This window comes from Papilio machaon, chromosome 1, assembly GCF_912999745.1.
Source record: "Papilio machaon chromosome 1, ilPapMach1.1, whole genome shotgun sequence".
In the NCBI taxonomy this organism is placed as follows: domain Eukaryota; kingdom Metazoa; phylum Arthropoda; class Insecta; order Lepidoptera; family Papilionidae; genus Papilio; species Papilio machaon.
In genome coordinates, this window is record NC_059986.1 from 5065130 (window position 1) to 5077125 (window position 11996).

Below are 11996 nucleotides of genomic sequence, written 5' to 3' on the forward strand. Positions count from 1 at the left end.
TTATCTGATAAATAATTAAGTTTTTATTTTATTTTTAATCAATGAAATCACATATTTTGAAGATATAATTTGTATTGAACATTTACTAGTTAGATCTGAAACACAAGTAAATTCAGATATATATGAATATATGTATAATGTATATATATACATTCATGAAGTTATTTAAAATTTAACAATTTACCTACATAGTGACCAGATCTTTGTTTTAACTATATATAATCATTGCTGAATTAAAAATAATTAATAAAATTATTGCAATATAAAAAGCATCTTATTTAATAGGAATGTAAATTGTTAAAATGACTAGAATTAATACTTAAGTCCTGATACAGAAAATTTCAAAGGAAAATAATACATCTATTATAACTAAAGATAAATTATATCACACTCTGTTTATTAAGATATCACTCTGGTTAAGATATCAAATCCAAAGATTATCAACCATCCATAGGAGGTCCCAAATACACCATAGACACCTCTGTGTTTCCATAAACAGCTGATATAGTTGGATATAATTTTCTATTTGGAAGGCCTGCAAGAAAAATATTAAGAAACATTCAGGTAATAAGATCATAACATAAGTAACACTGACACACATAACCGAGATGTGTATATAATATTACAGAGATTTCTATTTACCAAGTACCTGGAAAGCTTTATATAGGTATGGTGGTTTCAGTGTTAAAGCATTATTACTAATAATAAATTATACTAACCTCGAAATGCAACTCCTAAAAATTCATAACTCCTCTCAAATGACAAAGTGCCAATTTCACAATCTAAAACAACTCTTATCCTTTCTCCTACCTGTAATGGTAATGAATGTGTATATATATATATATATATATATATATATATATCAGAATTGTATTTTATTCAATGTTTAAATTCCATTTAAGTCAAATTAGATTCCAGAACAGTAAGGTCCAAGAAAGTACATATTGCATTTTTGTAAAAATGTAACAGCTTCCCTACAACAGGAACCGGAGCAAATTTATTACTCTACATTAGGGTGATTCAAAAAAAATTTTTAATTTTTTTTTTTTAACCGATACCCTCTCAAATGTTTCTATTTGATATAAAAAAAAAAATTTCACCAAACCCGAGCCCTATAGCTCAACTCTAAGGGGTCGCTACTGTTTTTTTATTTTCCCATTTAATTAACATGGGAAAAATCGTTTTTTGTTTTAAATTGAATTTACACATAATTAACGCAATTTTTTATAAAAAACGATTTTATATTCTTAAAGTAGAGTCTTCGAGCTTTCCAAAACTCTTTTACAAAGTACAATTATCTTTACATTAATATAAAAAAATTGTGACAAAATTATATTACATGATTACTTGTAATCATACACTTAATTCATTTATATTTTTGATATCATGTGTGCTGCAACCTACACTACGTACTAAAAACCATTTTCGAAATTTGTAATATATAAAAATTCAATGCTTACTAATAGTTTAAGTAAAAATTTTGAGGATTGTGCAAAAAAAAAAATAATTCCAAACATTTTTCAAATTTCGAAATTTAGTGATTTTTAAATAGCTGTAATTAGTCTTTATGTAAAGATAATTGTACTTTGTAATAGAGTTTTGGAAAGCTCGAAGACTCTACTTTAAGAATATAAAATCGTTTTTTATAAAAAATTGCGTTAATTATGTGTAAATTCAATTTAAAACAAAAAACGATTTTTCCCATGTTAACTAAATGGGAAAATAAAAAAACAGTAGCGACCCCTTAGAGTTGAGCTATAGGGCTCGGGTTTGGTGAAATTTTTTTTTTATATCAAATAGAAACATTTGAGAGGGTATCGGTTAAAAAAAAAAATTAAAAATTTTTTTTGAATCACCCTACTCTACATAGTATAACTAAAATATAAAATATTCATACTTGATATTTGGGGCAATTATTGAGTCGTGGGTAGTGGCCTTGGGTTTGTCCATTATGCAATAAATGATTGTCAACTAAATTCCATCCCCAGCTTTGTTCATCTGAACCTAACAGTCCCACATAACCTTGACACTGTAATGGTGCATCTCTGGTAGATATGCCAACAACAGCAACAGTGCCTAGCGGTCCTTCCCATATAACTTCCCAGGCATGCCGACCTTGATAAAATCCAATCTTGGCTCTACAAGCATCAGTACTTTGAGCGACCGGATTTCTGAAATTGAAAAACATTAGTGAACAATGGGAAATACAACAATAACTTTTTAAAGTTTAAAACAAACCTGTGTAGAGTAAATCCATTCGGTTTTATGTGAATATTTCTAGAACAATCTCGAGGACTCCAAGCATGGAAGAATGCTCTAAGTTTTGATTTATAAGTTTTAACTGATGAGAGTAGGTCGGATCTCATTACTTCTTCTGCCAGTTTTTTATAACAATGATATCTCCATATTTCATGGTTCTCGTCACTAAGAATTCTATACCAACTTTTGCAAACTAACGAACAATTTCGTATATCAGATAAACTTAAATATGAAAATATTGTTTCTAAAACATAATCTGGAATTCTATATGCTTTACGATGGTCATAATAGTACATTTTTCGACTAGGCTGGTAATGGATATGCATTTCTATGCTGTTTATACTTGGTTTCGCGAATAAACTTATTTAATATTATTTTTATTTCCATTCAATTCACATAATATTGATATTGACAATAAATAATCGAACGAAAGAGCGGAAGAGTAATTTTTTGTTGTTTTGTTACTCTCATTGGCTGATGCTGATTGGCTGTCGTGATCACAGACAGAATATTTTGATTTTACTTTCAAAGAGTAGGACACTAAAAGTACCAGCTCAGAATATATTTCTTTCAGTTAAAACAGCTAAATAAATTCAGTTAAATAAATATGTTGTAATTATAAATTAACAAAGTTACCATTTGTATTCCGGTACCTGTTAAACTTAAAAAAGAATGCACAAGAACACCACAAGCATATTTTTTGCTCTTTGAGCATATTCTAACCATAAACAACCGAAAAATGTCAAATAAGTTGTTATTATATTTTTTGTTCATTCATATTGATATAATCAAAAGCTTTTCTAAAATTGCTATTTGTGGTCGCATAAAAGTAATATAAAAATGCCGGCCACGGTGAACGATTTCGTTACTGATGGAGATTATTTAATCATAAGAGCTAAGCTAGCGCAAAGTGAAAACAACATTTATTCAGCCAAGGCATGGATGCTTACTGCAAAAACTTTATTTCCAACCAATTTTAAAATACAATTTGAAGCCTATTTGATGGAAAAACAATCAGGAAATGTTCAAGAAGCAGCAGAATGCTTTAGTTCTCTCTTGATGTCAAGACAAAATGTTTCAAAATTATTGCCTGAAATATTGTCCATTGCTAATGCCCTTAAATCTAATGAGCCTAGTTTCTTAAGCCAAATGTTTGATAATATTTGTCCAGATATGCAATTAACGATTCTTAAAACTAGTGTTGAAAATAGTGATGATACTATGGAACACTGTCGCTTGCTTGTTTTACTTCTTAAAAAATTTCCACAACTAGGTGTCGACAGTTTGGTAAAAACTTTGATTAATGCTGATAAATTCTTCTATGATAACAGATATGCTCGTTTATTAGTGGTTGAAACCTTACCCCTTCTTAGTTCCTTGGAATCTCCAAGATTACTGCAACGTCTTATGGTTAAGGCAATAGATTTTTATAATTCTTATATGTATGATGAAACTGAGAATGACATAACAGATCCTTGGCAAAGGCTTTATGGTGTATTAGATCTACTGGGAAGACAGCTGGGCTGGGATACATATTTAGTTAACTACAGTAACAGTTTGAATAAAGAAACATACTTCCAAAAATTATTGTCATTAAGAGGGCATGAAGATTGTCGTGAGCTTTTATATTGTGGAGTTACATTTTTTTTGAGGTCACTTTATGAACAAAAATCACTTAAAGGTAACCATATTCTCGTTGAAGCTTTATCAGACCCAGATCAGCCACCATCAAAACGAAGAAAAGGGGATATAGAAGTAACTGGAATATCTGCACATCAGTTTCAAGCAGCAGCAAATGCCTATGAACTTTTAAATAGTAATGAACTAATAGCTAGAGAGTTTATGAAATTGGTGTCACAATTGCAAGTCAAACCATGGACAGAAGGCTTCACTGATGAAATAGCACTGTACAGGGGAAGATATGAAGATGCTACACCTCCAGCAACTTTAAATAATTTAAGTGCAAATATAATAAGAGTATCTACTAACTTTGCCCAAAAGAAATATTCACTTTGTATTGAAGCTATTTTAGCCGCTCTACCTCAGCTCCCAGCTGTAGAAGGTATATTGGAAACAGATCTTATTGTTGGAGGCAAGCATAGACATTTGCATTTCTTACCATTGACAAAAGTTGCTATCATGCACTATTTTTGTACATTACTAATTAGAATTCTTTTAAGTACTGGCAGTAATGCAGATTTGACTTATGGACATATTTTAGTTCTCATGCAGCTCGGGTGGCCACAAGAGGAGGCAATTTTTATCCAAATTTTAGACATAATCAAACAAAAAGGTGTTTTTCATTACCACCTTTTTTCAACATACATAATTCACATAGATTTTCTTGAAGAGCTTAGTTTTATTTGGAATGAACAAGGAAAAAATGTAGCTCTAGATATACTCCCAAATTCTCAACATTTGGGACAAAGAAGGATTGGTACTCGTGGTGCTGATAAAGGAGTAAAAGAAGATTTCAAACAAGCTATGAAAGCACAAGTTGCAAGATGTAATGAATCTATATTGAATTTGATAATACAATTTATTACTACTGAAAGATCATATCTTCTTCAAGTCCTTTAAATTATTATTAAAATAAATACAAGTACAACTAATATTTTTATTACTCTTATTTATTTATTTATTTATTAGTTATCAAATAGATACATGTCATTATGAACTACCCTCATATGTGCCCACTCCAAGCAAAAGGTTTCGTCGAGTGAAATGCAAGCTTTTTATTGGTGAATTTTTTGTTGCAAACGAACGCAACAAATACTTTTCGTCCTTTGGCACTGAGGTGGTACTTCCGGTTTCATCATTTACCGTCTCTTCTGTTATTTGTGTGAAGTCCCACAACTTTATCGTACAGTCTAATGAACCTAAAAATTTTGCTTACTTTAGTACATTCATGAAATGTAAATCTTGAGCCAAATGAAGTCATAAATGTAATAAACAAAATGTATGCCAGTATACAAACCTGAAGATAAAATAGTTCCATTGCGACTGAAGGCCAAAGCGTGTATAGGCCCAGTGTGTGAAGGAGGCAGTGCTGCGGTCAGAGAACCATTGGATATGTCCCACACAAGTATGTCGCCTACAGTGCCGCCCGATACCAGCCACCTTCCACACACCGAGAAGGCGAGAGTAAAAACAGTCGACTGGAAACAATTAATTTTTACTTAATAATATGGAGTGAGTCTAAATACTGTTTATATTGTTATCCTAATATATTATACTATACTAGCTGTCGCCCGCGACTCCGTCCGCGCGCAGTTAAAAAATGGGGGGGGGGGTTATGAAAAATAGATGTTGGCCGATTCTCAGACCTACTGAATATGCTCACAAAATTTCATGAGAATCGGTCAAGCCGTTTCGGAGGAGTATGGCAACGAAAACTGTGACACGAGAATTTTATATATTAGATAGATATAGTATGATTAAAAACTTTGAATTAAATATTTAATCCGGAGTCTTCCTTCAATGAAAAAAACCAATGGTACATAATAATCAAGGATAAAAGACGTAAGGCGTTAAATACAAACATTTTATATCACTACTAGCTGTCGCCCGCGACTCCGTCCGCGCGCAGTTAAAAAAAAACTAAATGGGGGGGGGGTATGAAAAATAGATGTTGGCCGATACTCAGACCTACTGAACATGCTCACAAAATCGGTCGTTTCGGAGGAGTTCAAGTTCGAACCCCGTGACACAAGAATTTTATATATAAGATGTGTAGAGGACTTTTATAATTTAATACTCGCCTTATTAAATATAATTTTAATTTTACCTTATGTCCACTCATGACACGGACTTGACTGCCTGTCAGACAATCCCACATCCGCACAGTTCTGTCACTAGAACCTGTAGCTATGTAATTTGAATTGGGATGAAATTGTACACACTGCAATATGTCCAGAATTGATTTAAATTACATTAAAATAGTTATATATTAATATTATTTATAATAAAAACAGTAATTACATCAACATCCGAAAAATGACCAGTAAATAAACGTAGCGACTGATAACTGTCTGTTGCCCACAGTCTCGCTGAGCGATCGTGGCCACATGAAGCGAAGTAGTGGCCATGGGGTGACCACTTCACATCCCAAACTGGCCATGTATGACCTCGGTATACAACGAGGCAAGTCCACACGTGCAATGACCACAGTCTTACTGGAATTAGTTCACAATTTTACATAATAATTCTACTAAAACAAAATTATTAAAAAAAATCATTAAGTTCTATTGTTGGCTCTTGAATGTGTTATTGGTCTTGGAATTTATTTAGCTACATTCAACTAAAACGGAAATATTTTGTTAAAATTATCGTGAAAAAATTAAGCCTGAAAGTAGTAACACGGGAGATAAATTAAGAAATGGGTTTGCAACATACTTGTACTATCTTCTGAACATGATAAAAGCATTGTTTTGAATAGATCAAACCCAACTTTATATACGGGTCCGGAGTGACCATAAAGTGTCCTACATGTATCTCTATCTCTTTCTTCCATCATTCTTACTAAGACATCTCCTGTAAATAAATATTATAATTTACGTAAAGATGATTAGTTTAATTGAAACAATACATATACATTCCATGCCACTATAATTTTAATGTCAGATGTGTCACAAACCTGCTTCTTTGTCAATATCTTGCAGTTTATCAGCAGATTTCATCCCACGCAATCTAACAGGTGTAAGTGTCCAAACCTGCAATAATTATATCAAGACATAAATAAAGAAAAACTTTAATTCACATTGTATTTTAAAAGAAATCCTTTAAAACTCTTTGAAAATGAAGAAAAAGAACTACCATTCACATTACACATTTCAACCAACATACCATTTAATTTGTTATTTATTCCTAAAGTTTCAATCTTACTAATATTATAAATGCAAATTTTTAGATGGATGGAAGGATATTTTTTACAAGGTATCTTCAGAACAGCTGCATTGATCTAGATGAAATTTGGTATAGACGTAGAACACAGTCTGGAAGAACACATAGACTACTAAATAAGGATTTTTTCTTAATTCCGTATGGACGGAATTGCGGGCGACAGCTAGTGTGTAATAAAAAATATTAATTGTATTTACCTTTATTATTGAGTTGCTGAAACCAACAGCAAGCAAAGTAGAATCATCACAAATATCTGCACAGATAGCACTATGACCGCTGTTCAACAGTGTATAGAAACATATAGATGGCAGACAATCTGGGCCTAATGGCACTCGTTTGGCGCGCAATGCTTTCACTTTCTCAATTTTGTCAGTCTCTTTTCTGCAAAAAAAATTTGTAAATCATCATACTTAAAAACAATTCTGAATTTTTTTTACTTTATGCTTACAATTCCGGGAGTGGTATTCTGTCAATAGGTGGAGCATTTGGGTCAGATTTTGGCTTTTTCATGTACATATTTTCTTTCTTGGCTTTCTTCTTTTTAGGTTTGTCTGGTGTTTCTTCGGCTTCTTCTTCGTCTTCAGCCGGTACTGGGAACACTTCTATTTCTGGCTCTTTTAATAGGCCATAATAAACTTTAGCACGATTCTCTAAAATGAAAACATATGAATAAAATATACTAATTAAATATATATTTTAGGATGATCAGATTGGATCAGGGGATTTTTTGGATTCTATGGACTCTAATCAGCTCAATGGGAAATATATTGCATTGAGCCAATCAGCTTACTGATCAATCTGCTATCGTATATTTTTTTTATGCTATGGACTCTTATCGGAAAAATATTCCCATTGGACTGAACCGCCTACTGCTCAATTGTCCAAATTTCTCTCAGTTGGTTTATTGTGTAAAAATCCTAATTATAAATGAAATGAACTTAATAGCTTGCTAACCATTTCTTGTAGCTTCCCCAAGTAAACCTCCAGCTGTGGCCCGTACTTGGGCCTGATTCCTACCCGGGCCATCATGAACATCAATCTGAATGTGATTGTTAATTATGTTTATAATTACAGTTGAACTCTTCTGTTCTTGCAAAAATCTTTTCAGCTGAGATGACACATCTCTGGACAATTGAACTTCAAATTTGTTTGTACTATAGAAAAATTATAAATTATACATTATACACATAATCATAAATATGAAAACACTTGTATAGTGCTAAAGGCATTCTTTACCTAAAGAATACATTTATTTATAAAGGTTTACCTAAGGATTTACATTTTATACAAAGTTTGAAAAGTTCAAAGAAGATCAAAATTAAATTATTATTATAGTGTACCTGTAAATTTGAGCTAACTCATTGAACTTGATTTGATCCTTGTGTTTAACAATACATAGCTTGGCTAAATCATCTTGATAATAATCCTCCTGCTCCGGTCCAAATTTTTCCAAGAACTTGGCAGCATGTTCATTGTGATCGTATATGATGAGTAGCAAATACATGTGCACAAATACTGGATAAAGAAGAGTTGATAATTCATACTGAAAAATAAGTCAGCATTATATAGTTTTTGGTCAGGATGCACTACACAACATTTCTAATGCATTTTTATTACAAAGTTAATTTATTTATTTTGTGCTATAAAACATAACACAAATTTATAATATTGACATATCAAACCTTGTAAACATCCAGTGAGCTTTCAATGAATTTTTTAAGACTTTCATATGCAAACTCATAACTATATGGATCACTTTCCGTATGATGGGCAGTGAGAATACTTGCTATTTCAACTTCTGGCAAATTTAACGTTTCATATTCAACATCTCCTAAACTTGCTTCCTTTCTTAATATTTCCTCAGTCCCCTAAAATTACAAGCGGAAAATACATTACAAATTGTAAATGCATTAAAATTAAGTGTTTTGTATCTTTTTATTTAAAAATAATAATGAAATGATCGAATAATACGAAATGTTCATACTTTTAGATTGTATTTCCGAAGCAATTGTAGGACAGCTAAAAGAGGTGTAGATTTTTCGGCCATGTTGAGTTTGGCAATCCCCGATTATACTGGTAAAAAATTAGCATAAAAAGTGAATCATACACATAAAATAAGCTTAGAGAAATACACCTGAAATTAAACCCAAGCTGTAAGAATTCAATTCATTTCACACAACAAATAAACCAAACAGGAATGTTGTCAAAAGTCAAAGGATTTGTTATTTGTCAATGTCAAATTTCAGTAATGATTAGTTTTTATTTCTTTTCGCCTATGGCGCGGGCTATAAGTCTTTCGACCATATCGCCTTCGTATACCGTCTTTCGTAGAACAGTAATGATTAGTGATGTGATTGAACGTGATCAAAGAGTAGAGCGTAAAATATTGTGATTTTTTTTCTTACGAAAACCAATTTTCAATTTCATTGTTTCTCTCCAAATGATATGTAATTTTAATGTGGATTTAAAATTATTTATTCTTATAGATGGAACATAACCCGGGTCGAGTTGAAATATATTTGTCTAGCTGAATTACCAGGGCCCAAGCGTCGTCCCTAATTAAGTAATCTAGGTGAACCGCTTGTTCTTCCGACAAATTTTTCCATAAAAACGATTATGTTATATTGTTTTAATTCTTACTAAAATTATAAATGCGAAAATATAGATGGATGGTTGGGTCTGCTAACACAGGTAACTCTGAGACGGCAAAACGGATCTTATATACTGATAGATAGATTACTGCCTGGAACAGCGCATATTCTGCAATTTTTAATTCCGCGCGGACGAAGTCGCGGGCAAAGGGTTACTAAAGCTACTCATAAGAAATGGTTGGATAAAAATTAAAACACTGTTTTCTTACAATGATTATAATTTGCGCTTTTCTGTCTATTACAAAACATAGAAAGGAAAACATATAAATTGTAATATCACAATTAAAATATATCCTAGAAGTGCCATTATACATAAAATTATTTTTTTAATTGTACTGATAAATTTAACAAACAAGCAAAAATTGTAAAGGAAACAAAATGATAGTTATAATAATTATATATTTATTAATAATTTAAATTTAATCTAAATTAAGATTTTGAAGATGTCTGAGCGTCCATCCGGTTTAAATAGCTTATTTTTTTGGTCGATCAAATAAAATAAAATATGTAAAGCTATAAAAATGTAACAAGGTTTAGTTGAATTGAAAAATTCAAGAGTAGGTAATTTAAATAATAGGTGAGCCTATAGCCCAACGATAATATAATCTGACCCAGCTAACGATTTAGTTATCATAAAATTAACTAACAAAGAAAGTTTAGATATTGAATTTGTGCAATGAACAAGCTGCGTTAGTACACTCTCATTCTCATTTACTTTAGGGAACTTTGAAAAGCATTTAAAAAGCGTATAGTAAAAAATATATTAAAGTGTGACGCTATAGGACATTACAGATGAACATAAGCGGTAGAAAGGAACATTTGTCTTCAAATCTATAGTTGGGTTGCAGCGCAAACCGAAATGCAAAAACACAACATTTACGGTGAAGAGTACTACACTAGCCTAGTAGGATACTTAATCCCAAATGATAAAACTTTATTTATAAAATGGTATTTTGTAAGTATAAAAGGTAGAAAATGTAATAAGCATTATTTTTGCGGGTTACACAATCATCTAACTAAAGCACCTAAATATGCTGTAGTTAATTTCACTCTATAATAAAACTAGATACGTACAGCGAATTCAACATGCATTTATAATAGTTGCTCCCCGGTGCATAAGTAAAATAAATTGCTTTAAAAGTAGTCGCAGTCAGCTGGGACTTATGAAAACGTCGGGTTTTTACACAAAATATGTAAGTACGTACGGAATTTCATACATGTAATAAATTGTGTACAAACGTTTACTTTTTTTTGGCTAAAACTATGTTTGAATAATTTAAATGTTACATATTTTTTATGCTTTACGCAGGAATCGAACGCTATATTTAAATTGAAATTATAGTTAAATTAAGATACATTGTTTAAATCGGCGTTAGTCAACCGAATCTATATACATAATGAATATGTGTGTTCGTAATTTATTTTAAAACAAATTTTCTTTATGACTAATAATAATAATAATAATTAGCAATCTGTAATATTAAGCATCTCTATTAAAAATCTAGTTAACTAAAATATAATAAACATTAATAAGAATACATAACAATTAGAGATAAAACCTTATTTATTAAATTTGTGCGATTTTTGAATCGTTTAAATTTACTGTATTTTGTTTAAATAAAATAGCATAGTAAGATATAACAAATTTTTAGACTCTTAGAATTATTTTTATTTATAATGACTGTTTAGTTAAAAGATTTAGACGAAAACTTCAATATAAGATAATAATTTTCTATATTAAATCGTAATCAGATATGTATGACGGGATATTAGATTCCGATATTAAAGGAATGGCATTAAATTGTTTTGCAAAAAACCCTTATCATTTCGCCTTTCTACTCGAAAATAATAAGTCAATTTTAAGATGGAATACAAGTTTTAAAGTCTTCACAATATAGATTTTTTTCTCATAATGTATTTGAATCTTTGAATTAAATTCAGGCTAATGTATATTTAAATAATTGTCCTTTATAATGATCGAATAATTAATAGTTTAGGATTTGTTGGTTTGCATATTTTAGTTTTGTAACAATAACAGTGGATTCCATGTTGTGATGACTTTATATAACTTGTAAGGGATTTAACTTTTTATTTATCCTTGAAGCATGTTCAGCCTTAAGGTCTTCCTATTATCAGGTGTCTACATACAAATAATAGTATATTAACAGTGAAGTACATAATTAC

The 11996-nt window shown here is 30.9% G+C and overlaps 3 protein-coding genes across 3 annotated transcripts; 1 reads left to right on the plus strand and 2 right to left on the minus strand.

Annotated features, from left to right (window-relative positions):
• Positions 1-439: 439 nt before the first annotated feature.
• Positions 440-2731, minus strand: LOC106710688 (F-box/SPRY domain-containing protein 1). The gene is made up of 4 exons (XM_014502824.2): positions 2239-2731; positions 1898-2171; positions 720-810; positions 440-535 (listed from the first exon to the last, which is right to left on the minus strand). Exons 1-4 carry the CDS (start codon positions 2583-2585, stop codon positions 441-443), a joined length of 807 nt encoding a protein of 268 aa, XP_014358310.1. The 5' UTR covers positions 2586-2731; the 3' UTR covers position 440.
• Positions 2732-3008: 277 nt separating this feature from the next.
• On the plus strand, positions 3009-4862 carry LOC106710680 (integrator complex subunit 10). The gene has a single exon (XM_014502805.2). It carries the CDS (start codon positions 3100-3102, stop codon positions 4837-4839), a length of 1740 nt encoding a protein of 579 aa, XP_014358291.2. The 5' UTR covers positions 3009-3099; the 3' UTR covers positions 4840-4862.
• A 33-nt stretch (positions 4863-4895) lies between these two features.
• LOC106710679 (transcription initiation factor TFIID subunit 5) lies at positions 4896-9365 on the minus strand. Its single transcript, XM_014502804.2, has 12 exons — positions 9146-9365; positions 8844-9029; positions 8502-8704; positions 8116-8315; positions 7610-7811; positions 7359-7542; positions 6896-6971; positions 6655-6792; positions 6241-6434; positions 6047-6160; positions 5237-5417; positions 4896-5138 (listed from the first exon to the last, which is right to left on the minus strand). Exons 1-12 carry the CDS (start codon positions 9206-9208, stop codon positions 4930-4932), a joined length of 1950 nt encoding a protein of 649 aa, XP_014358290.1. The 5' UTR covers positions 9209-9365; the 3' UTR covers positions 4896-4929.
• Positions 9366-11996: the final 2631 nt, after the last annotated feature.